We start from the raw sequence: 25,000 nt of genomic DNA, 5'->3' as shown, positions 1-25,000 counted from the left end.
TTTCCCAAATCAATAGCATTAAAACCTATGACTTTTCAACACTATACACGACCATTCGTCACGATAAATTAAAGACTATACTTTTTGACATCATAGACAGTTGCTTCTTCAACAAAAACGGAAAACAGAAATATTCATATCTAGTGATCAGTCATTCAAAAACTTACTTTGTTAAACACCACTCTGATTCCACGCACAAGTACTCTGAAGTTGAAATAAAAGATATGCTAGAATTCCTCATTGACAATATCTTCGTGGTCTTTGGTGATCAGGTCTTCCAACAGTCTGTTGGAATTCCCATGGGCACGAATTGTGCCCCTTTGTTAGCTGACCTGTTTTTATATTCATATGAAGTAGAATTTATTCAAAAACTTCTACGTGAGAAGAAAAAATATCTCGCTGTGACCTTCAATTCGACTTTTAGATATATCGATGACGTTTTGTCTATTAACAATAATAGCTTTCATTCATATGTCGATTTGATATATCCCTGTGAGCTCGAAATAAAGGACACCACAGAGTCGTCCACTTCTGTTTCATACTTAGATATTTTATTGAAAGTAGACATTAACGGCAAACTGATAACTCAACTGTATGACAAACGGGATGATGTCAGCTTCTCCATCGTCAACTTCCCACATTTATGTAGCAATATTCCATTATCACCTGCATATGGTGTTTATATATCTCAACTGATTCGATATGCAAGAGCTTGTTCTGGGTATAGCGAGTTTTTAAATCGAGGTAAGCTACTGACAAACAAGTTGATGGTACAGGGATTTCAACAGTCTCGATTGAAGTCAGCATTTCGCAAATTCTATGGTCGTTATAACGATCTAGTTCGTCAATACAACCTTGCATTGGGTCAAATGCTGTCTGACGTGTTTCATACCGATTGTTAAGCCGTTTCTCGGCACACTGATTTTGACTGCGGATAACTTCGTTTACCTGATCAGGATATGGGGCTCACGGCGGGTGTGACCGGTCAACAGGGGATGCTTACTCCTCCTAGGCACCTGATCCCACCTCTGGTGTGTCCAGGGGTCCGTGTTTGCCCAACTATCTATTTTGTATTGCTTGTAGGAGCTATGAGATAGATCACTGTTCGTTATCTTCACCTTGCATATTGATCATAAATCTTATGACCGTAGTTTCAAAGATTTAGAGGCACTCCTTTTGCGTTGCCCTGTTTTTTTTACGCGCCACCGGTCAAATTGAGCAGTACGGTAGAGAAGGGGTTAAAGGTAGGTACATCCAAGTGATTAATGAGGAAATTGAGGTTTCTCACTAAGGTTACCGAAACTGGTCAGTCAACAATACTTTTCTTTCATTCTTAAAGTTAAATGAAAAGATGTAATTTATGGTAATCCGTTTACAAAACTATCATTATTACCTAGAACAACTTATACTGATAGAAATTTGAAATGATTATTATGATGTTAAACCAAATCCCAATGATATGTTACATTTGCAAGTAAGATCATTATCACGAATATTGAATTACGAAATGCTGACTATAATTGAGAATGTTATAATGTCATTTGAATAACAGCCTAATTTAATGGAAAAGTGCAAATTTATTTATATGCTATTTTCCTTATTATAGGGAAGGAGAGCACTCCTCTAATTCTTGACAGCAACAAACCAACAAATACAGGTACGTTTTCATCACGTTGTTATTTTCCCTTTAACTTAACCGTTTCGGGCACCATTGTAAATGTAGTAAAATTTTGAATGTGCGTTATCATGTACTTATAAAAGTAATATGAATTCAAAATTAACTTTCATGTATACATTGTATGTACAAACGTTTGATATTAATTGGCAAATTCGTTTTCTGTAAAATAGAAAAATCTGTCCTTATTTCATAATGGGAGTTAGGTATTATTTAGCGGTCACAGTGGCTCAGTGGTATATAGTTGGCTTCGAGATCTGGACGTCAAGAGAGCGAGTCTTACTCATGTTATGGTCGGGCGCTAGCCTAAAACGTAAAGATATATATTGCTTGTTCATTCGTAAAACGCTCAGTGATTTGGTGTGAAAATGATGAGTCTTACGGACATGACCTTAAAAACGGAGATTCCATGTCGCTGCATACGTTGGTCCTGAACATACGCGGATAAATTATGGCGTCATGGTCCATTTATGCACGGAAATTGTACAGACTTGAAACTTTGTCTTACACAAAGGAAGATAGTAATTTGAGTGTTTACATGGGTCATTTTGTATCATAACAACGTGACAAATATGCACTTCGGTATGACGTCATCACATGACTGTTACTAATAGATCGCGAATGTACCTTAGCAGAAAAGTGAAAATTCTAATACTATCTCAAGGTTTAATCATTCATCTAATTGGCGATCATAACGGTGAAACAATCACATTTTATCAAAAATACTTCTAGGATCTTACTGCTATCAGTAATAAATGATAATTAAAAATATAAACTCGAAGCTATCTGGGTTTTTTTTTTCGTTTACACTTGCACCTTTTACACTTGCTGTTTTTACTTTAGTTTGTTACAATTTTTATATATTTTACGTTCCGTTGAATGCGTTTCACTCATATTGAGACGTCACCAGCTGTAGGTAATGTACCACAAAGACCTATTTCTAGAGAATAAATTTGGATATATCCTATCTTTCTCATAACTGAGTTATAAATTTTGGGTAAGCTGATTCTGTAACTGAATAGAAAAATAGCCACAATATATCCAATGTCAGCCAATAAGAGATCACAGTCTCAAAAGTTGCGTTATTCTCTATCTTGTAACCGAAGGAGAAGCTAGCGCATTGTGTATCTAGACATAATGTCGATATCTTTCATAATCAAAGTTAATGGAGTAACAAGTACTTTCGTCAAAATATTTCCAAACGCCACTTCATTTGGATTCCTCATAGGACATTTTAGTATAATTGATATTTCTTCTAAGGAAACAGTTCTAAGACTTTTTCTGTTTTATTACTTGAAGTTATTGAAAAGATGCATATTATTGTAACCTGTTTACAAAATTACCATAATTGCTCTGACCTTTGAACTAATTATGATCGAATAATGTAATTTTTAATCCTAATGACATGCTATTTCTGCAAATAAGTACATTATCACGACCATTCAATTTACGAAATGCTGTCTTCGAACGAGACTGTTAAAATGTAATTCAAATAAAAGTGTCTTTTGGATATAACTGTAATCCTGTCTTGACCCTGAACTCTAAGTACAGGTTCAAATTTGGGGTACTTTCGCCTTCATCTGATGACCTCTTCATATGCATATTTAACTCTTGAAAGGGCACATAACAAAATGGTGAAGAGAACGAATATTGAGCTATCTCATAATTCCTATGAATAATACAAAATTATGAGTAGCGCAAACACGAACCCCTGGACAGACCAGATCAGGTGCCTAGGAGGAGTAAGTATACGTTATCGACCAATCACACCCGCAGTGAGCCCTATGAACGGTGAAGATAACGAACAGTGATCAATCTCATAACTCCAATAAGCAATACAAAATAGATAGATGAGCGAAATCAGACCCTGGACACACCAGAGGTGGGATCAGGTGCCTAGGAGGAGTAAGCATCCCATGTCAACCGGTCACATCCGCCTTATCTTGATTAGGTAAACGGAGTTGTACGTAATTAAAATCAATGTGTCAGGATTTGCCTAACAATCGGTATGAAACAAGTCTGGCTTTATTTGATATAATCAAGGAATGTATTGGTAACTTATATCATTATAAATACGATATAATTTGCAAAATACTGATTTAATGTCTACTTTCAATTAAATATCTAAGTATGAAGCAAAGATGGAAGATTCTGTGATGTCTTTTATTATTAGTCACTGGCATATATCGAATCGACAAAAAACAAGGAAACAATATGTATGATTTGATTGATACTTCTACACATTACGATATCATATCAATTTGCAACATAGTTCGGGTGGTCAATCGAAATGTTGCGGAAATATGCAATTGAAAAAACATCATCTATTAGGCCGGATAAAACATATTGGAACTTGACAGATATTGAATCAAAATATGATGTACTAAAAATACATACTGATGACGATTAAACTTTATATTTGGACCGATCATGTGGCTTTAACAAATATACCTGCGATATTTAGGTCATCAATAAATGTCGATATTGTAAGATCATACTAAGGTATACATTCAAACTTTGATACAGGGATTGTTAAAAACAACATATGTAGTGTATGAAAAACGCTGCATATTTCTACAGATTTTGATTCATAATTTTTGAAATTATATTTCATTGCTTGTTGAATTTCTCACCCGTTAACTGCATTTTGATTTGAAATAACTAATTTATTTCATCAAGTCCAGAGCACTTTCCAAATAACTTAATATTATTTTTGCTGAGGTTAAAAATCCAGTATCATGCATTCAGGGTATGTCCTTGCAACAAATCGATTTGCAAGACCCACCCACCTGCCACCTTATCTATAAAACAAGCATTGATGCTTTTGTACGGGATGAATGCAAACTATTTTAGTGAATTTCATAAGGTAGGCATTGTACTCAAATTGTTAGTTTTTTAGATGTCTACAAACCATTTTCCATTTTATTGTAAAAGATATATTTTCATTGAGATAAAGCAGTTGATCCGCCACTTACTGCAAATGAAATACGTTCCATTATAATGATGACAAGCGCATCATGATTAATTTTCTCAACGTGTCAGATTACATTAACGACCAAAAAGCTTAATGTTAACTTCCGTACATTTTAAAAACATTGGAATTATTTTATTACATGTTATTTCAAAGGGTTGCACTTTTTTCTTGCTTTTTATGTGAAACTTATACTGTACCAATTTTGATGCACCATATGCGCATTTCGACAAATAATGTCTCTTCAGTGATGCTTAACCAAAATGTTTGAAATGTTTGAAATCCGAAATAACAATAAACTTGCTAGCGCTACTATTGGGGAAAACAGAGTGTCAAAAAAGTGGAGTCAAATTCCTCTAAGGATAAGAGCTATGCGTGATTGGTACCTTGTAAGTTTTACATGCTAAGAAACTAAAGCCCACTTTTGAGAGGGTTTATTCGAGTGATTTCGATGGAAGCCACCCTTGTAAAACTGAGTTAAGTTGGGCATCCTCAGGTTTTGAATTCTATAAATTATAATAAAACATTACTTGTTGTGCTGTGTTTGTTTATATCAAGGATAATGGAAACGCAATGCATGCAAATTCCATAATAACTTTCAAGGGGAAATGTGATAGAAAAATCATTGTTGATTTAACGTATGCAATTGTTTTATGTGTTCTAATAATCTCATATACTCATCAACAGTTGCAAATTGTGAAATCATAGGATAATATATCGAAAGAAATCGTTAAAATTATTTTGATTATTTGTGCATTGGCAAATGCTGTTTAAAGTTTACCATTAATTAGTTTCCATTTTGATAGTAAAACTAAACGTAAGAAATTAAGAATTTTATTTACAGTCCACTTTAAGTTGGAAATGATGAAACACCAGTTACTGAAATTCAAATACAAGTGGGATAAATAAGAATTTTTGTCGCGAGCTATTTCTAGCGGATTAGTCCAATCTAAAATGGATGCTGAAAGCTACGCGGAAATACAAATTATTAAAATATCAAAGAAATACACACACACACACACACACACACACACACACACACACACATGCACCACCTACCATCCGAGGACTATGACACCACACCTTCCTCCGAGGACCATGCTTTCTAATGGAGATATTTCTTCAAGATTTGGTTTATTTAGAAGACATAACGGTAGTTACACGATGAGGGGTTAAATTTTGTTGTATTTTGAAAACTAAAGTATTGTATTTTCACTATGCTTTAGAGGACGTTGTGTTAACTTCCGAGGACAGTGTGTTAACTTGAGAGGACGGTGTGTTATAACTTGAGAGGACGGTGTGTTAACTTGAGAGGACGGTGTGTTATAACTTGAGAGGACGGTGTGTTAACCGTGAGAGGACGGTGTGTTAACTTGAGAGGACGGTGTGTCAACCGTTATTCTCTCTATCTCTCTCTCTCTCTCTCTCTCTCTCTCTCTCTCTCTCTCAAGTTAAAAAATAAAATCCAATACTCAAAAAGTTTGAGTATTGGATTTTGTTTTTTGACTTTATTCTATATATATATATATATATATATATATATATATATCTTTACTCCTAAAGAATTGAAGAAACTAGTCGATATATATATATCTCGACTAGTTTCTTCAATTCTTCAGGAGTAAATGAAAGGTATATCGGTGTCTTCTGACGAATTTTAGTGGGATTTTAACCCCTTCAAACACTTCCTCTTTTAATGCAAGAGCGCTATCTAGAACCGTATTTGATATCTACTTGACTGATGCAGTTTGGGAAAGAAATAGGGACAGTCCCTAAAGAAATTATAAAACATTCTTGCCCGGCTTTAGGGTGGTTGCAGTGATTCTGAAATGCGCATTGACAGCTTTTTTCGAACCTGAGCAGGTTTCAAAAATATATATTTCGAAAGATCTCCTTTGCTATAGTTGTCCTACAAATGAAAGCAGGAAGAGCAAAGTTTGAACGGAATGTTAACGTGGCACATAACGTGTTTGATTAAAATCTATAGGCAGGGGTTGGCTGTTCGTTTCTTACGTAGGCACTTGTAGCGATACTTAATTTTGAGGTTTCGTACTTAATGATTATTTGCGAATTGCATACAAATACAACATTTATATTTGAAATGGAAAATACATTAAAAAATAGACCCCAACATTGTTCTAACCAGCAAAAGTACCCCCTCCCTAGAAAACTAACTTTATGGTACTAATTGTCTTCCACAGAAATATGATGAAATACAATACCTCCTCCTACTTCCAACTCAAAGCAAATAAGCAAATTTTCCTTGAGAGATTCTTGTGGCTGTTTTGTGTCTTTTTTTTTGTCTTTTTTGTCTTCCTATCGTGATTTCGAGATGACGAAACTAAAAGACGATAAAACGAAAATTAGCGACTTTTTGCCACCGAAACAACAAAAAGACAAAGGACGACAAAACGGAAGGTCCAAAAGACTACAAAATACATGCGAAAAGACGACAAACAAAATCCGCAAATTAACAAAGAATTTTCTCGTGTGTTCGCTTAGCGTTTTGTCGTTATTTTGTTGTGGAAAGGCAGCAAACGAAAAGATGACAGAACGAAAATTAGCGACTTTTTGCCCCAAAATATTGAAAAGATGACAACCCCCCTTGCGTAAAGCAGATAAATTGACAAAACACTTGCGAATAGACGACAAATTAACAGAAACAGCGTATTCCTTTAAGCTGACATGATTTTTTTTATCTCATATTTTTTTCAGATAGCCGATTAATTGCTATACAAGATTTTCTAGCTGGACTCGACCTGTGCACATCTCTGATAAGAATGTACAGGGAGTGAAAAACAATGAAATCACGTTTTGAAATATCATGCATTGCTCAAAATTACAAATAACATATTGTATACATGTAAATCAGTGAAATATTCCGAAAGTTTACATAATTTAGACTAAAATGCGAAACAGGTTTTCTTGCATACTTACATGTGCATGCAAGACTTTGCAGTTATGTCAATGCCATGAGAGAAACGCGGAGAAATAATTTGCTGAGAGAGAGAGAGAGATATACTGTCCTACTTCGATGCGCGGTGTCATTTCACATATAGCAAGAAAAAGAATCACTAATATAAGTGCTTTCAAGCATTCAGTTACTGTATTTTATATTTTAAAGTTTTGGATTGGCGGAAACATACAAGAGTGACATTGGTGCTTATATTTGAATTAAAATATATTTGTTTGGGTTTGAACTTAAATATAATCAATTATAAATTACCGAAAGTGTATAAAATTGCATGAAATTCTAAGTACAACAATTCTTCGTATGGAGATATTCCCATGGTGATCCGGAGAATAGGTCCACAGTACCCCTAGCTTGTCGTAAGAGGAGACTAAATGGGGCAGTCCGTGGGATGAGACCGCAAACCCGAAGTCCCGTGTCACAGTAGGTGTGGCATGATAAAGATCCCTCCCTGCTCAATGGCCGTAAGCGCCAAGCATAGGCCTAAATTTTGCAGCTCTTCTCCGGCGTTGGTGAGGTCTCCATATGAGTGAAAAAGTCTCGAGATGGACGTTAAACAATATACAATGTATAATCAATCAGTTGTATGGAGAATACAGCCACGTGAGGAGGAAACAGTTCATTTCACTCTTGCATTACATTTCTCGACAAGCAAGAAAAAATGGATTTGGGATATTTCTTAGGAGGGGTGGCAAAAAGTAATTCACTACTGATAAAAGTACATGTACATTGTTTATATACTATACATGTACTTATTGCATTTCATTCCATGCTAATGGAGTTTCAATTTATGTATTTCCCTTAAATGTCCCAGAAAATTAGAAACACGATTACGGTCAGAGCAGAAATAAATTGATTTTGAAGTACATTTAGATTAAATGCAAGAGCGGGGTTCTTTTCTTGAATTTCATTAGACACGTTAGAAAAAGGAGAAGCATTCAGCTTTGTTATTATTGATATCTAGATCAGGATATGATTCTGGGATTTCCCACTAATGCATTATATTGACATTGCACCATAAAAGAATGATAACACCTCATCATGGATTTTTACTGATTTATGAATACTATTACTTGTCGAATACATCGATTTGAAATTTCAATATACAGCTATAAGTCTGTGTTCAGTTTATATTCATTGTGCCAGATGGCAAAACGAAAAATTTTATGAATTAATATTTTTCTAAATTTTACACAATCCTGAGAAGTAATCATTATGACATGATACAGAAACGTTATTCGAGCTCTGTATGGTGTTCTAAAAGTGATTTCATTTGTTTCTTATACGTGTTGCTAAACCTCCCTTAAAATGCGAGTTCAACTATGGCCATGCTTAGGTGCAGCGTTTTACCACTGAAAATCGAAACTGGTAGATGTAAATGTGAACCATTGACGAACAGAATATGTGTTCCGTGTGACCAAAACGAAACAGAAGAAACGTTTTTTTTCAGGGGCGGATCCATGAATTAAAGTTATGAAGGGGCACAATTTAATGATGCAGGGTGTTTGGATTTTAGAGATTTTTTAGGACTTAAAATATGTTTCGTAAGTAGTTCTTTTTACAATTTTCTCTCATTTTTAATGAGGTGAAATGAATAAAAATGACCAAATTTTAAGGGTTTTGGGATTAAAATAAAAAAAATTCTCAATAAGAGTAACAATAAATCAAAAGATCTTGTCATTTATTACTCTGAGAGTGGAAAAAAATGATTGCCTCTTTTATCCTTTTTTTTTTCTAATCAAGAGACCATGATTTCCTTATAATTGGATATGGGGGGGGGGGGGTCGTCCCTTTAAATCCGCAACAGTTTTACTACACTATTCTTTATATCCTATTAAAAGATTTCTTCAGTAGAATACCAGTATTTGAGCACAATGATATGATTCTAGATGATTCCTTCTTTGTAAATGTAATTATTGATTATCCACGACAGACAACAAAATTAATGTTCCATTCCTACAAAATCAGACAGAAAAAATAAAGGAGAAATATATTATCATTTCCTTTCTCATATAGAGACATTGTTATAATACATATAGGCCTATAGATTCAAAGTGATATATAGGTCCATTTGGGTCGGGCGTTAATTTATTTACGTGAAATTCGATGAATTTCTATAAATCACGAGTCATTATATAACAAATTACTTACATATACCCTATACACATTACTATCGGAGATGTACGTGTTACCTATCGAGGTTATCCGCTCAGATAAATCGGAAATACTGATGTGAAGTGAAGGGTACCAAATTCATCCCCTTATATACATGCACCATGCAAACCCTGATAGATATACCAATCTAATATGGCGGATAAGCAGAGAAATATGGCAAACACAGATAATTCTACTATATTTAAAAAAAACATGTCAGCTTCAAGTCCTATTTTCACTGGGGTCAGTGTGATGTCCGTTACTACAGTCATCCTAAGATATTTAACGCTAAATCGGCAGAAAATTATTATCATTGGTTTTGTAATTCTCTTCCCTCTTCAATTTGGTAACGATATGTTGAGATCCATTAAAGGCTTACAATCAATCAAGCTAATCGTGACTATTTGATGTTAAAAAGGGACTGATTCACGATTTTCACCAAAATGTTCTTTTTCATTTTTAATGATCAAAATACTGTAAATGTATTACATTTGGCTGTGTATTTTATTTAGCGCCTTTGGCGGAACGCAGCTTCCGCTAAATCAAGTACATCGCTAAATGCCATCCGTAAATCTAGATGTTTAAAGTAATTCAGGAATGCGCTAAATCAAATCTAGGTATCTCGTAATTACGAGAAAAGATCTCCTAATTACGAAAAAAGATCTCGTTATTACGAGATAGATATCTCGTAATTACGAGAAAAGATCTAGTAATTACGAGAGAAGATCTCGTTATTACGAGATGATTATCTCGTTATTACGAGAAAAGATCTCGTAATTACGAGATAACGAGAAAAATATGTAAATATTGGTCACATGATATCTTTCTTTATATGAGCTCTCCTCTCCTCATTCTGTCAGTGTGTTTTGGATGCTGTTTTAAATATAAGAAATCACTTTCCATTCAAAGCATGCCAAGTAAACCAATATAATTTCTAGAAAGTTAACTTACCGAACGAAAGTTTATTCATGCATTTAAAGTACAAAGAAAGAAAACGGCGATTTATTATTGTAGCCCTTGTAGGTTTCTGTACTATCAATTAATTAAATCAATTAAATTTTACAAGTTTTACGATGATATAAGCTAATGATCAAGTTAAACTATCATAATGCTTAGTGTAACTGTGTATGAAAGTTCAAGATCCTTGTAATTCCACCGTTAAGTACACACTTTGATGGAACATCTTGTCGTTTGCAACATCATCCTCGGCGACGATATGCACATACCCTCTCGGTACATATTGTCCGTTGGTACATATACTACATATTGTCGCCGACGACAATATGCACCGAGACGAGGCATATTTTTTTTGCAACACGGTACATACTGTCGTCGGAGACAATAGGCTATTGGAATATATTGTAGCGGGCCGCGATAGATGGGAGGGGGAGGGGGGGGCGTCTAAGACAACTATAGGTATCTCTGTAGAGAATATTTAGCCGTGGTTAGATGCTGAATTGTTTAATGCGAATGAATATTTGGAATTCTTGTACGATTCCAATACCATTTTCAATGGAGGCCTTGATCGATTTTTTGTTAATCTCATTAAATGATTACATGTTTGACTTGTTTCATTTTATATATTGATAGATTTCAATTTAAAATATCTTTAATATGAAAATATCATTATTTTAGCAAACCACTATCTTGTGTTTTAAGTGTATGCATCTTTCTTAGTAACGTGCATGTACAGGACTAGTGACATATCTCCCTTTCTCTCTCTCTCTCTCTCTCTCTCTCTCTCTCTCTCCCTCTCTCGCTCACTCATACTCAATCTCTTAAGTAACCAGTACGAAATGATTTGATCATTAAAGATATATGATGGCATTGATCGATAAAAAAAGAAAAATATTGCGTACATTTGAGTATATAGTCTAGATTTGAAGAAAAAAAATAGATAAATAAAAATCCAAACTTAGTTCAAGAAGTCTCATTCCTACATGTAGATCAGTACCTGATGCTACATGTACATTTAATAATGGTGAGGGTTTGTGTTGGTACATATTGTAGAAGGAGTCATGTAACAACTCTATCTACATACATGTATATGCAGGTTTCACACCTCCAGTTTACAATCCTTTGAATTGGAGAGATCAAACCTCAGTAATAAAACAAGAATAAACACCTGTTGATCTGACAAATTTTGAAAACACAAAAATAGACGTATAAATATTCCGGTTCTAATGATATTAGTCTTTGATTATTGTATAACCCGATGAAAGAAATAAAACCCACAAGAAATGTGCGTAAACATAATATATTATGCATTTCATGTTTTCAAAAGTGTGATTTTGACCGGAACTAAACTTACGCGGACCGGAACGTAAATAATAACCCGGAACGTAAATAATAACCCAGAACGAAAATTATAGGTATTTAGCATTCCTAAATCATGCGACACCGGACGACAATATGTACCGTCACACACTCTTTGAATAAGATCATTTCGATTTGCTGACCACTCAAGAAAGGGGGAAATGGTACATGTATCAAACGTTTCCAAGATTATCTATAAGTTGTGCAACTCGGCTTTATATCAATATTTTATCGTAATTACGAGAAAATTTTCTCGTAATTTCGAGATAATTATCTCGTAATAACGAGATCTTTTCTCGTAATTACGAGATAATTATCTCGTAATTATGAGAAAATGTTCTCGTAATTACGAGATCTTTTCTCGTAATTACGAGATAATTATCTCGAAATTACGAGATTTTTTTTCTTTCTTTTTTTACATGATACTAATAGGCTTTCGTAGACAGGATACTAAAAAGATAACATAGATCTTAATTTTTTCTGTGGGATCAATCATCCTCGTAATCAGAACCCAGTAATTAAAGAACCCAACTCATTCTTATCGATAAGATGAACTATCATCCTAACTAGTGTAGTAATAACCCACAAAATATACTGCAACAATGACTGGACCCCTCCCTCCGATATTATTTTTTTTAGATCTGCCTCTTTTAGGGTTTCACTTTAACTACTGACCATGATGGAGCGAAACAATTTAGGCAATATTCCTGTTTTGTTTCTGATAATTTACTGATCTTTAGGTGATTTGAAATTCGTGTTCCAGATCCCCTGATTATAAAAACGTCCTAAGATCTATCTGAAGATTTCTTGAAGTTAAGATAGTTTTGTGAAACGGTACTGTCGTATCTTATGATTGTAATAAGTCAGATCTTAAGACATTCTTATAAGATAGTTTTGTGAAACCCGGCCCTGCTGTACTCCGTAAATAGATCATCTTCGCAAGCCAAGCGTGGCGCTCAACACCGTGGAGCGCCACCCTTGGTTAATGAAGGTGTACAAGCATGGATGAGAATACTATATTCTCTTTAGAGAGGTGGACAGGCATAGTCTACATCCATGCCTGTTCACTTTTCTAAAGAGAATAGAGAATACCACTAAATGCGCATTCTATCTATCTACATTGACCACAAATTGTACACCTCTACTTAGTCAAGCGCAAAGGCGTTTTGGTGTACATCACCTGCACCGTGTATGTTGGGCAGGTGTTGCTTAATGCAACGAAAAATTCACTATGGCTGAAAAATGGCGAGGCGAAACATTTGCAGATTTTACTTTCCGTATTTTGTAAACTTTAAAGTATAATTACTGCATGTATTCATTTGTTCGAGTTTTTATGTATTTTAAAAAAAAAAAAATGAATGAAAACTATTGTTATATTTCCTACAATAATTAAAAACAAGTTTGGAGCCAAAATATCAGCAAATAGTTTGGAGTATAACTTGATATTTTTCAGACGCATATGTAAGTAACAGTAAATGCATATCAAAATACATATCTTGTTTTAAAAATCTTTAATTCTAGACAAAGGAAGTTATATACTAATAATTTTTTCTCACTTTATTTGCATTGAAATCGTTAACTCTTTCAATATTTAGACTAGAGCTCGGGGTTATTTAGGAAGTTACTGTGGTTTTTATTAAAACTTTTTAGAAATAGAAAAAGCACGCTACATAATTTATCTCATTTGTCAAATTTGATTTTTCCATGTAAGAAAAAAAATTCGAGGAAAAAGAATAGTTAAAGTGAAATAAGCAAATGGTTAAAGTAAAATAAAAAAAAAATAAAAAATGATTCGATATTAAGTAAATCAAGGAATTTTAATGTATAAAACTTCAATGTCCATATATTCTACTACACCAAAGTGCACATAATTCGACCACATAGGATGAACAGCGATGTACATAGATGCATGAATCTAACTTAATCAAATTTTAAGTATTCTTAACAGACTGTTTAGTTTTAATGTCCATGTGTATTCGATGTTCGTAATGTAGTTTTACAACGATTTCGTAATTTTGAATACGGGACGGATAAAATTCGTGTACATGTAATTATAATCTCTCTCTCTCTCTCTCTCTCTCTCTCTCTCTCTCTCTCTCTGAGTCATTGCTTTCGTCTAGACACGGCTCTAAGAATAAAAAGCTCAAATTCTCGAGGCCATCGAAGATGTAAGCCCCCAGATTTGTAGAAAGTATTTCCCCAATCACCAATACAATATTAAAATGATAATACACATGTATAGTCTATTACATATACCTCGTTTATGGTACCTTAACACTCGCGGATTTTTCTTACGAATCCTTACGTATTCCACAAATCCGTAAAAGTACACGGATTGTTACGATTTAGACACTTTAAAAAGCTGTTTAAGAATGGTTTAATAGTATTTACGGGACATTTACGGTTTATTATGAGTTCTTGCGATGCATTTACGGCACACATTTACGATTTACTCCGAGTGAATACGGATAAATACGAGCTATTTACGACATTTTACGAGCTTTTTAGGGATTGGTACGAGTATATTACGGACATTTACGATTTAGCTTAGCTTTTACGTGTAATCACGACCTGTTAACGTGTTGATAACGTGATGTTACGAATAGTTAGGAGTTGGTTACGATTGTTTACGTTTTTGACTCAAAAGTGTTCGCAATCTGCTTCGTATCATCATTCGATAACTGACATTGCTTGTAACAGCATGTATGTATGTATATTGTATGCAAGATGTGTAAATTCTTTGATGCCTTGATAACAATTGAAAGAAACTGTTAGATTTTGTGTCTTTTATACCTTTCCTTAATCGTAAAGTTTAAGTATGACTTGTAAAGTAATCGTGTCTATACGTAAAGTGCTCGTAATGACTCTGAACAATCCGTAAAGCGATTGTAACCCGACGTGAATGAAATCGTAAATATCACTTAGGCATTCGTAATACTCCGTAAACAACTCGTAAACTATCCGTAACATATCGTAAACTAACCGCAAAGATTCGTAAAAAACTTTTTACGAGTGTTTTACGGATTCTTACGAGCAGTTTATGTGTTCTTGCGACCAGTTTACGATACTTACGGATTGTTACAAGTTATTTACGGGTTATTTACGGAAAATAAAATCCGTGGACAATCGTGAATTTTTTTTTTTGACATGTCAAAAAATTTGCCCCTACTTTCACGAATCCTTACGAGTGTGTGCGAGTTGTGACGAGTTATTAACGGATACCAACGAGTGATTTACGAATACTTGCGATTGACTACGAGTTGGAGATCCGTAAGGACTCGTAAGAAAAATCCGTGAGTGTGAAGGTGGTATTAAAGCCAGCATTTCACAAAATCTATAGTCGTTATAACGATCACGCTCTAGTTCGTCAATACAACATATCATTGGGTCAAATGCTGTCTGACTTGTTTCATACAGATTGTTAGGCCGTTCTTGGCACACTGATTTTGACTAAGGATATATCCGTTTGTCTGATCAAGATATATGACTCACAGCGGGTTTGGCCGTGGACAGGCGATGTTTACTCCTCCTAGACACCTGATCCCACCTCTGGTAGATCCAGGGGTCCGTGTTTGCCCACCTCTCTATTTTGTATTGCTTATAGGAGTTATGAGATTGATCACTGTTCGTTATGTTCAACTCTTAATTTGTTTACATTTCTCAAATTCCCATTGACATTGAGATATCAACATTTTGTAAGCAGCACATAAACACCCAGAAAAAATATAAAGTCTTAATTCTATGGAACGCATACATTATTTGATATATGAATAAATGAATTGATACATGTATACACGAATTCTATGATTATACGAAACAAAATTTAAATATTGTTCCTTTTTCTCAATCTCTTTTTCTTGTGACTTTGTAATGTGAACATACTTCACAATTTTCGTCTACAATTGTCAATAATACTTACCTGAATTTGAATTTTTCAACATATAAAATTAACAGCATCTCTTTCATATAATTTGGTGAAGTCCCATATAACAGCAAGTGGCATCGTTTTTCAATGTAAGGAAGGAGAGCAACCGGAGAAGATGACTTAATAAATGCGTAAAATTATTGACAAGCAAATCAAAAACAAAATTAATTAAAAAATAATTCAAATTTGAACATGATTTTTGGTCGATAAAAAGCATAATTATAGAGGGGGGGGGGGGTAAATATGCAACTCATTATACCTCCAAAACATATTTTCGCGAGAATCGTCGATTGGCAAACTCCTCAGTTATATTGACCAGTTTCAACTATTTGTGAAGACACGAATTTCAATCTTGTCAGTAACGTACATCAATTTTTCAAGTTACCAACATCAACTATGATTTAGTTTTTACAGTTACCTACATTACCCAGTTTTTTGGTTGCATTTCTTTTGTGCAGTTGATTTCTTCATTTAGGGAAAAACTATGACACAGTGTCTCTGTATTTTATTTCTATGTCTAGTAGTACAGCAATTAAAACACGAAACACGAAAAAACAATCCTTTTATATTATTACGAAATCAACAATAATAATTTTCAGCTGTGTCAGCATCATCCATCGTGGGATGTCTATTACATTGACCCTAGTGTTTTATCTTCGTTTTTGTTGTCATTTCGTTTGTCCCTTTGTCTCGAAATAACGTCAAAGGAAAACACGACTGAATTGTTCGCTAATTTGCGATGGTTTGTTTGTTTGATCGTCTTTTCGCGTGTATTTTGTCATCTTTTGGACTTTTTTTTGGGTCGTCTTTTCGTTGTTTTGTCGTCTTTTCATCTCGAAATAACGATAAGACGAAATGTAAAATGGCATAAATAAGCCAGAATAGATCCTACTGTCGGTTTAACAGTTCCTCCACTTAAACTTCAGTCTTTTCTTTTTCTTTGATTTTCTTTTTTATATCCACATTTTTAAAAGAAAGTTCGGGTATATTGTTAATGACATGGTCAGTCCGTCCCTCTGCCACACTTTTTTCTTCCTCGAGATCCTCTTTCATTGCAAACAGTTACTAATTCATCTTTTTGAAATATGATAGGTAGTGTCCTGGTTTTCATTTGATGCATTGCCAAATCATCTTTTGGGAGATGATTGGTGGTGCCCATTAGATGAGCAATTAGTTTTCGATTATTTTTTTACCTTGACGGTCAAATGCTGTGGATGGAAAACGACGAACAGAAACCTGGTGGTCAGTACATTGTGTCATGTGCAACAAGAATATATATTTGCGGTGATAGTAGGGACCTCTTTAAAAACAAATATTTTCCTTTCACAACTCGCATAATAAGAGTGCCAGGAGGAATGTTTGACCCCCCCCCCCCCCCCCCGATTTTTTGGCAATGTTCATTTTCCATTAGTTTTACAGGCAAAATTAGCAAATTGACAAACGCAAGGGAAAGTGCATGTATATGTAGTTAGGTACCCCCTCCACACACACACACATACAAACTGCATGTATCTTATAGTAGTATTGCTTGGGACTTTGAATTCAACGACGATCGCTATATTTCCCCTCACGATTTCAGAAATAAAAGTTTGGAAACTTTTTAAATCTTTGATTAGTTCTACCCCCACCCCCTTAAGGAATTTGAGGATCAGACATAACAAGATGAATTATATAAGCTTTGTGTATTTGCTTGTCAAAAATTTTAGGTCATAGTGACGTCAACATCTCCGGTTGCCCTCGCGCTTTGAAAACGGAGGCTACATAGGGTACATTAAACTTTCTCTGAAGCATATATATATATATATATATATATATATATATATATATATATATAAAATAAAGAAAAATTGGAACGCCGAAAATAACTCAACCGGTTTCATTTTCAATTTTCATAACTCTTGAAAATTGAAAATGAAACCGGTTGAGTTATTTTCGGCGTTCTAATTTTTCTTTATTATACTATTACCTGTGTGGATATTTACTTATATTTTGGATTATATATATATATATATATATATATATATATATATATATATATATATTGGACCAGACTTATTGAGATTTTCCTCTTGAAAAATAAATCTGGTCCAATTTTGGTAAGGAAAAGAACGAGGACGTATAAGGTTACGGAAAAGGGCGATTGTTAAGCATATTTAGTGGAAAATGGGCAGTGGCGGATTTAAGGGGAGCCCCCCCCCCCCCCCCCAAATTTTCAAATTTAAGGTAAATCGTGGTATCTTGTTTAGAAAAATGTATTAAATGATACAAGAAGCAATAATTTCTTCCACTCCCGGAGAAATAAATAAAATATTTTGATTTCTTGAATTATTTTGATGGGCTAACTTATTTTTTTTTCCAAAAACCCCTAATATTTGCCTCATTTTATTAATTTCACCTTATAAAAAATGATAGAAAATAGTACAAATGACTAAATGGAAGACATTTCAAGCCCTATAAAATCTGTAAAATCCAGGAGCTTCCGAGGGCTTCGCCTCCTGGGCCCCCACCAGGGCTTCACCCTAGACCCACTAGGGGCCTAAAGGCGGCCCCCAGCCTCATAAAGTGGCGCCCCCGTAGCCACAATTCCTGGATCTGCCCCTGATGGGTCCGCTATAGTCATGGAAATTGATTTTTGAATGAAGAAAATCTTCATTCTATACCAATTCTATATGAAAGTTAAACTTTTATAAGGAAAAAAATATTCTTGAGTAAACTATTAATTAAGGTACTATGACCGTGTAAATATATATGGTTAAGGCTTTTATTTTTTCGTCAACCTGTGAGTTGTAGTTGGTTCGAAACCTGTGAGCTTTTTTCTTCTTCACATATCTTTTATATGACAATAACATTTTATTTTGGTTGTTTTTCAGTTTGATGCAACATGGTTTTAAACTACTTAATCATAATAAATTCAAATCTTTTATACACATACAGGTTATATTATAGGTTATATTATTTTTTCCAAACTAAACTTGTTTTAGCTGTATGCATATATCCTGTCGGTAACTGTGCTTAATTCTGTAATTAAGCATAACTGTATTCCAAAATCAGTACACCTTAACACCTGAACAATACATATTCTTAAATACATGTACATATGAACAATGTTTCCTTTTTTCAATGTTTCAGAAAAAGAAATTTTGTGAAGTAAAAAAAAAATGACCACAAACAATTATAGTATTGTTTTTTTTATAAAACTATTCAAACTTTAAGGGGATATAAAGAAGAAACTTTAAGAAATGAACAAATTCCATTTCCATGTACATGTAGATACAATATCTAATATTCCCATTGTAGTTCTTATAAATTTTGTAGGACACCCATTCTATTAAAAAAAACTCTCTTTCAAGAGACCACCATTACTGTTCCAAGTTTGACTGAAATTGTCTTAGTGGTCCTCAATGATGGTGTAACAATGCAATGATATTTTGTGATGCAGAGGGGTTCAATTTGATACATCAATACAACTAATTATTAGTATTAATTTTTGATACATTCTGGAAGCATATAATGTTCTGGAATTAAAGTATTTGCATAACAAGATGTGTTTGTGAAACACAAATGCCCCCGATAATGGCCAAGGTCAAAAGGACAAATAAATTGGTACAAGAAGAAAGATCTTTTCACAAGAAATGCTAATGTACAATATGAAAGCTATACTATTTACCATTTAGAAGTTATGACCTATGTAAAAAAAAAAATTAAAAGTAGGTCAAATGTCAAGGTCAAAAGGTTAAGTACCAACAGAAAGGTCTTGTCACAAGGAATACTCATGTGAAATATCAAAGCTCTATCACTTAGTGTTCAAACGTTATTACCAAGGTTAAATTTTTCAAAAAGTAGGTCAAACTCCAAGGTCAAGGTCACAGGGTCAATAATGTTGGTACCCACGGAAAGGTCTTGTCACAAGGAATACTAATGTGAAAAATCAAAGCTCTATCTCTTACTGTTCAAAAGTTATTAGCAAAGTTAACGTTTTCAAAAAGTAGGTCAAACTCCAAGGTCAAGGTCACAGGGTAAAAAATGTTGGTACCCACGGAAAGGTCTTGTTACAAAGAATACTCATGTGAAATATCAAAGCTTTATCACTTACTGTTCAAAAGTTATTAGTAAGGTTAAAGTTTCAGACAGAATGACAGACAGGACAAAAACAATATGGTCCCCCCCCCCCCTTCCCCGATCTTCTATCTCGGGGGCATAAAAAATATATGGCAGGATTCATCAAACATTCAAAGGGAAAGTCAAATTTCTTTTTCTAGCAATTAAAAAGAAAAAGCCAAAATCTTTAATTTTGCTTTAATATTACGTTTTAAAAAATTTGAAATCTACATTTTCTTTCCTTAAAATAAAAAAAATATCAATTATGAAGAAACCAGCGAAAGTTAAATCCTGATATATCATCATGGTGTACATTTTTTCTAAAATATTTCGACAATATCTTTTCCCTCACCATTTACAGATCTAATTCTTAAGAAAAAGATAAAATCTGGGAGGAAATTGACAACTAAGACAAATATTAAATGTTATTAAATGTTAGTAATATTTTAGATTAAAAGCCTTTGGTGAGCTAATAAACAATGATGTCAGTCCAATGTTATTTCTTAGTACATGTACATGTACTCCAAAATATTTGAAACCAATATATCTTATATATTTTCCTCATTTTGACAAATTTCAATCTCTGTTTGAATATTATCATTTAAAAATGTAGTTGAATATTCATAAAATTTGTATTGTTTGTTATTTTCACCTTTCATTATGGTATAAACAAAATGATGATATTTTGTTGAATTTTCATAAAAGTTCATTCTGAGATTTCTTTAAGTTAGACATATATTAATGTATCTGCAATTCATATATGCATATGGTTTTATTTTTAGTAACAATACCATCACAAACATTTGTTATGTATCTTGATCTTTTACACAATGCACATTATAATGACAAATGTCCGATATTTCTTCATCTTCTTGCAGGAAACTATGTGGGCCAAAAATATGAGGGTAGATTTTATTCATAATGTACACATAAGAAGTTTTGTGTATTGGAGAAATTATTGGTGTACATCAAAAGTTATGTATATATATAAATTAACATAAATGCATACATCTCCCTTCATATTGTCTAGGTTACCAACATCACTAACCTAAACGTTTAGTCCTTTAATTGATATTTTTGTATAGAATTGAGAAACAAGTTCTTGATATCCTTCCATGTTCTCCTATAGAGTTTTTTCTTTTTCTCTATGCATCTATCACAGTCAAGCTTACCCAGGATTTCAAACAGCTGCCTAAACAGAGTACATGAAAGACAGACAAACCAATTACTGATGTTCAATCTATGCAAACTGTACACAATTGTCATCCTGAACACACTGCCTGTCAAATTTTGCACATCCTCTTTTAAAATCCTAGTCATCTCAATGAATGACACCCAATACATAAACACACTCAACAAAGCCAACAAATAAATCTGCAGCATTCTGTATAAAGTTACCATTTTTGAAAATGAAAATAGAACTACATGCAAAGAAATCCAAACTCTACCACATTTCATATTCACCAGTTTGAATTCTACACAAGACACTTCATCAACGCAGATTATAACTACCTTAATTATCAATACAGAAATAAATAACATAGAAACTATTTGAATTCCATATCTAGTGCTTGCATTATCCGTCCTTTAATACTTTACTTGTAATTTTACCCTAATTCATATTGCCAAATGAAACTATACAACAGCTTTATTGACTAATCATACCCAAATTAACTCTCTTTTCTTTTATTTATAAGGTTTGTTTACATTCAATAATTGATTAAGGTAAAATTTAAGGTCACCAAAAACTAACAAAAAGTGGAAAGACCTGACTGTTCACAAACAATTAAGAATTTACTCCCTCCCCTTTCATTCAAGGACCCAAAATTTAGTTACATGTAATACAAAAATAGATTTTCGGTATATATGCTATGATTTCAAAATTTATTGTATATACTGACTGAGGGAATCGAACCCACTCCTTTTCCCATTCAAAAAATGGAAAATGTGCACCTTTACACCTGGTCAGTTGTAAATATTAAAATGTTGAAACCAGCATTACACCGAATATGATGAATTAATTGACACAACTCTGACTTAACTGTCCTCTTTTCAGCATCTGTCTATGGGACTCTCCTTTAACTTACTGGCTTTGGAAAAGTTTTTTAGGGTAAAATAAACAATCATGTCAATTTAAGATATCATTACAAAGGTAACTATAATGTGAAAGTAAATACTACAATAACTAAAGACATAATCTAAATTTTGTCTTATTTGGTTGAAAAAACAAAACCAAAAAAAAAACCAAAACCCTCTAAAATTCAGGAAATCAAATTGCAACACATGTGCATGTATGTTTTTCAGAATGTTTGTATATATGCCATATTGCACAACCTCATAATATATACCTAAAACTTACATGTAATATTTCAAATAATTTTGTTAAAAAAACGAGGAAGTTATTAAGATTTTTGTACGGTCCCCAAATGAAAACAACCATATCTTGTCTTAACTACTATTTGTTGATATACCGAGTTTCATAGCATTTCATAAAATCAAAGGTCTCAAGTACCTCAGAGTTGACTCGTCCACGATTTCCAACAAAGGAGGGTTTACACAGCACCATCTTATGAGCTTTGATTAGTTACTGTATGGTAAAACAAATGTACATGTAAGATTCAAAATTCAAGATCAAAGATCACTATCCATGGTATCCACATTTATTGGTACATGTCAAGTTTGAAAAGAATTGGATTGGTAGTTATCAAGAAGTTAAAAATGTTCAATTGTTAATGCATGGCAGACGACGCACGACAACCAACTGCAATATAGGTCACCAAAGTTTACTCAAGTGACCTAAACATTCAACATTACTGACAATTCACTGAGCATGCAGTCAAAAGTAATTCAGTTACATAATCTATTTGCTCTAAATTCTGTATAAACATTTATATAATCTTAATTAACCTGAACTTACACCTGAATACCTTGTCCATTAGTATCTACACTATAAGAGAATGGATTTAAAGACCCATCTCATGACCATAGGGTCAGTGAAAATGTAGGCGGAGCCTAATCTAAACAGATGTTATTTACCTGGAGTGGCCAGGGTCTACTAAGGTGTTAATTGCTATATCCCATGGCACTCAAAGAAATACACAGAGGCAGAACATGGTAGAAATCACCTGTCCATGCTTTTTTATAGTTTTGATATACACAGGACCTGTCTCAGTGACCTCTGCAGAGTTTCTGTGGTCATAGTGTTTGAATAATGGTTGTATTCCTAAGGGTAGCTGACACACATTTTACACCCACCCCTCTTTCTCTCTCTCTGTCATTGACTCAATGAATAATTTCTGTTATAAATATAGAGGTATCATAAATTGATGACATAAATTATTTCAATAGGTTACAAGTTTTAAAACTTATTGTGCAAATTATTGTTTAATTTCTGATTGTGTAATTTATAATACATGTACAGGTATATAAAGGGGGGAAATTACAATTATATTGAAATTGCATTGTTCAGGGGCCTTTTTAAAAACAATTGAATTACAAGAAAACAGCAGTTGTGGACAGGTCATTTGCTATCAAAACTCAGGTATACTGGGCTTCCTCAAGATCTAAAGAATGCCTGTAGATACTGGCTGTTATTGTTATCAAAACACCTCTCTGGGGGTAGCCCCAGACCACAGTGTCTGCAGATGTCACTCCACCTGAGATCTATTGTTAAATGTTTGATTGGCAGGCAGCTTACAATTTGGGGGTGTCAAATTAAAATTGGGTCTTTAAGGGTTTCCATCATTGATGCTTTTATGGATAAATCCTTGTAATTTTGATCTGAAACACAAAGAGATGACCAAAGTCTTGAGAATCAAAATAAAGTAAAATTTCAATATGTTGTAAGCATTTTATCAATTCTGTGACTGGTAACCAAAGTACTCTATACAAACTACTCTAGCAAAGATTGCACCAAAATCAAACGCCACAAAAACTTCCAATTTTTGGGGCATAATTAAATTACAACTTAGATTACCATGTTTACAGCATTAAAACATTATTACTCCTTTAGAGTATGAATATCACAAAAAATAAATCATTTGAACTTATCAAAATAAATAATTTGGCATTTAAAGTGTCTCTACTGTGCCTTTGTATTTCTTTTACACGTGCAATGAAAAGATTCACAGCTATTACCCATGTATGCATGTCCATCACTTTTCAAGTAATGGAAACACCATCAAAGTTGGTACATTTGTAATTCAAGGCATGTACTATCTAAAATTATGATTCAGAAGCAATAGCCATGTTGCCAGGAGAAAACGTTACAAATATGGCTTCTCTCACGGATAACGATCATTTTTCAATATTTGTCGTAGAATTCAAAACTGTTTATAAAATGAACTGATAAAGTTTGTAAAATATTATTCATTAATAATTTTTAAAAGCTCTATTAAGTTTTGAATACTGATAAAACGTTTTTACAGCGATGCATGGTGCCATATCATGGGTGGTTGTGTAACAGCGCATTTTGAAAATTTGCTAGCACATGCAGCCGTCTGTGTTATGGCACCATAACAATAAAAAATGTACTTTTCACTATTGGTTTTGTTGACATCACGTTTATGAATTAAATCTGTAAAGATATCGCTATTATAATTGGCCTTTTTAATTCAAATTATTCCGATAATGATGCAATAATTTACAATGCTGATCGTCTATGACGTTTTAATGAATAACATAATGCTAACATTTCTGATGACATACATGTAGCATGACAATGAAGAAACCTTCAATTATACACTGAAGTACAGTTAGCTACAATATGCTAAAATAACATAAGGCCAAGTAAAATTAATTAGTAGATTATCATTCCCGCCCGCCCCTCGAAAATCGCCCCGCCCCGATTTTTTTTATTTTTCAAAATTACGATTTCCGGATATTTTTATG

At 33.6% G+C, this 25,000-nt stretch overlaps 1 protein-coding gene across 1 annotated transcript in view; it reads left to right on the top strand.

Annotated features, from left to right (window-relative positions):
- The window catches only part of LOC125653396 (uncharacterized), a 157,990-nt gene that overhangs the window by 97,690 nt on the left and 35,300 nt on the right, over nucleotides 1–25,000 (top strand). The window contains exon 7 of the mRNA XM_056142840.1: nucleotides 1,607–1,657. Within this exon, the coding sequence (XP_055998815.1) occupies nucleotides 1,607–1,657 (51 nt within the window). The remainder of the gene's footprint in view (nucleotides 1–1,606; nucleotides 1,658–25,000) is intronic.

This window comes from Ostrea edulis, chromosome 7 (genome assembly GCF_947568905.1).
Source record: "Ostrea edulis chromosome 7, xbOstEdul1.1, whole genome shotgun sequence".
NCBI classification, from domain to species: Eukaryota; Metazoa; Mollusca; class Bivalvia; order Ostreida; family Ostreidae; genus Ostrea; species Ostrea edulis.
The sequence above is the reverse complement of the archived record's forward strand: the minus strand, read 5'-3'. Positions and strand labels throughout refer to the sequence as shown.